The 2,681-nt window shown below is 65.6% G+C and overlaps 1 protein-coding gene across 1 annotated transcript in view; it reads left to right on the top strand.

Moving 5' to 3' along the window:
* The window catches only part of FLYWCH1 (FLYWCH-type zinc finger 1), a 26,961-nt gene that overhangs the window by 11,392 nt on the left and 12,888 nt on the right, over positions 1-2,681 (top strand). The window contains exons 2-4 of the mRNA XM_006163001.2: positions 713-833; positions 1,072-1,483; positions 1,879-2,361. Of these exons, the coding sequence (XP_006163063.1) occupies positions 1,159-1,483; positions 1,879-2,361 (808 nt within the window). The 5' untranslated portion in view covers positions 713-833; positions 1,072-1,158. The remainder of the gene's footprint in view (positions 1-712; positions 834-1,071; positions 1,484-1,878; positions 2,362-2,681) is intronic.

Here is a 2,681-nt window from a genome sequence, read left to right as displayed (position 1 = left end):
CCGGAAGCGGCTGGTACGGGGGCCAGACCGGGGCTGGGACGTGACGCGGCAGGACAGGCTGAGTTCCCGAGACGCCCCATCGTTTGCCGCTGTGCGTCCGCCCCTAGCGCCCTCAGCCCAGACCCTGGAGCTGGCCAGGCTTTTGGAAGCTGAACGTGGCTTCCCAGATCAGGGACCTTCGGAAGAGAAATGGGAGGCCAGAGGGATTGGGGATGGGGTGACAACGCACCAATGAGGAAGCTAAAAATGTTGGGCGCGACAGTCTTGTTTCCAGGCTGCGGCTCAGGTGGGAGCCACCACCCACCCACCGCCCAGGCACCCCAAACAGGCGGAAAGGCCACCCCACGCCGCTGTCTGAAGCTGCAGCTCCCAGGCCGGCGCGGCCCTGCCCTGGAACCCCTTATCCTTCCTTTCCACTTCTCCAGACGTGCACACCTGGCCCCCCTGAGCTGAGGCAGCACAGCAAGGTGGCTGCTGCCCCGCATCTCCTGCGGGCTGGGGTGACCTGAGACCTCCAAGCCAGGATAGGGCTGGGTCTGCGTGAGCCCAGCAAGCCCCCACCAGGGCCAGGCTTCTGTGCGTCCTCTGCAGGGTGCGAGCACTCGCCTGGCCTGTGTCCTTGTGCAGAGCCCCAGGGAGATGCAGGCAGAGCAGCCCGGGCCACCGGCATGGAGGGAAGCTGGGGTCCGACTTCCTGCCTCTCTGGCCTCAGGTACAGCAGTGATCTCCCTGCCTTGGTGTCCTCAAGCCTGGGCTGTAAAGCGGTCTCTTTCACGTGGGAGTGGAAGGTTCTATGGAAGAGCCCGGCACCCACGAGGCCCGGCAAGTCGCAGGTCAGCTCCCAGCACGGGAGTCCCCAGCAGCCCATGAGAGGCGTTGCTGTGCAGTGTGCACACAGGGAGGGGAGGTCGCTGGCAGGGGATGGACCGCCTGCCCCGAGGGACTGGCACAGCGGAAACACTGGGTCAGGGGCACCACGGCCTCCCGCTGCCAGACCTCCATCCCAGCCCCTCTCCAGAGCCCCAGGCCTGGGACTTCCTCCACCAACTGGGGTTTCGCCTCCTCCCTCAGGACGGAGCCCCCGGACGCCAGGCTCCTGGCCCAGAGGAGGAACCACCTGCCGGAGCGCAGCCTGCAGTCCGGGCTTTCAGTGTGGGAATGCCCCTGCCTGAGCCCAGCGAGCAGGAGGGCGAGAGCGTGAAGGCCGGCCAGGAGCCGCACCCCGAGCAGGCCACAGACATCGTCCCCGCAGCCCCCCGGAAGCCCAGGAAGTTCTCCAAGCTGGTCCTGCTGACCGCCTCCCCTCAGGATGAGGGCGGGGTGGGCTCCAAGTGCAAAGGTGTACCCTGCGTCATGTCCCTGGAGATGTCCAGCCCCACTGCTCTTGCCAGCCCCCTCCAGATCCTGGCAGCTGAAGAGCAGGAAGGAACAGTCCAGCGAGGCCCTGGGGCCCCAGAGCAGAAATGCAGCGAGCTGGACACAGGTGAGGCGTCTGGACCTCTGCTCCTGGCCCAAACACTGTGGTGGGCCTGGTGCTCAGACTCGGCCCCGTGCACACCCCTTCCAGCAGGGCCACCTGGCTATATGGTCCCTCCTCCAGCTGGTCTCCTGGCCTCCAGTCCCCACACTTGCAGGCTGGGCTGGATCACGCCATCACCCCACATACCTATCCCTCCCAGGTGCTCCCTGAGCCCGTGGGAACCACAGTGATGCGCGAAGCCTTTACTCCCTAAAACCCCCACTCACTCACACAAGCCAGCCCCCCCGGGCCAGCCGGGGGGGGGGCCCCCCCTGCCGCAGGGCCCCTGTGGCTCTGCTCTCCCCCTAGCCTCCAGCCTCTGGCCTCACCTCCACTAATCCGCCCCCCCTTACCCCCAGCGACCCCCAAGCCCCTGGAGTTCCTGAGGACGCCATTCGGGGGCCGCCTCCTAGCACACGAGTCCTTCCTGTACAAGCAGGAGAAGGCGGTGGGGGACAAGGTGTACTGGAAGTGCCGTCAGCACGCCGAAATGGGCTGCCGCGGCCGGGCCACCACCCGTGGCCCACGGGCCACAGTGATGCGCAGCCACTGCCACCAGCCTGATGAGGAGGGCCTGGCGGCCCGGCACCAGTGCGAAAAGCTGCCCATCCCATCCCTGCCAGACGACATGGGGGCTCCCCGAGTTCCTGAGGGCCCAGGAGGCCGCCTGGGGGAGCCACTGGAGGGGAGCGGCCTATGGCTGTGTCCCGGGGAACCGGAGCCCACCCCTGAGCTGGTGCTGAACACGCCAGCCCCCAGCCCTGGCCCAGAGGGGGACCAGGGCCCCCAGAGCCTGTCACTCCTGAGCCTGCCCCCTAAGAAACGGCCAGCGCTGGGGCTAGGTGAGTACCCCTCCCCACCCTGGGGTGCCAGGTGAGTAGCCCTCCTCCCCACCATGGGGTGCTGGGTGAGTAGCCCTCCTCCCCACCCGGGGGGGGCTGGGTGAGTACCCCTTCTTCCCACTCCGGTGCAGCTGAACCCAGGCCACCTGCTCTGCCCAGAGGACTCTGGAGACCCACATGTTTTTTCTTTTTTCAAAATTATTTATTTATTTATTTATTTATTTATATTTATTTTTTAGAGGTTTTTGCTATAGGGTGTGAGCGCTCGCCAGACAGACAGAGAGAGACATAGAGACAGAAAGCGAGAAATCACCCCCCAG

This window comes from Tupaia chinensis, unplaced genomic scaffold (assembly GCF_000334495.1).
Source record: "Tupaia chinensis unplaced genomic scaffold, TupChi_1.0 Scaffold141247_1, whole genome shotgun sequence".
In the NCBI taxonomy this organism is placed as follows: Eukaryota; Metazoa; Chordata; class Mammalia; order Scandentia; family Tupaiidae; genus Tupaia; species Tupaia belangeri.
This window is presented reverse-complemented; position numbering and strand designations above follow the sequence as displayed.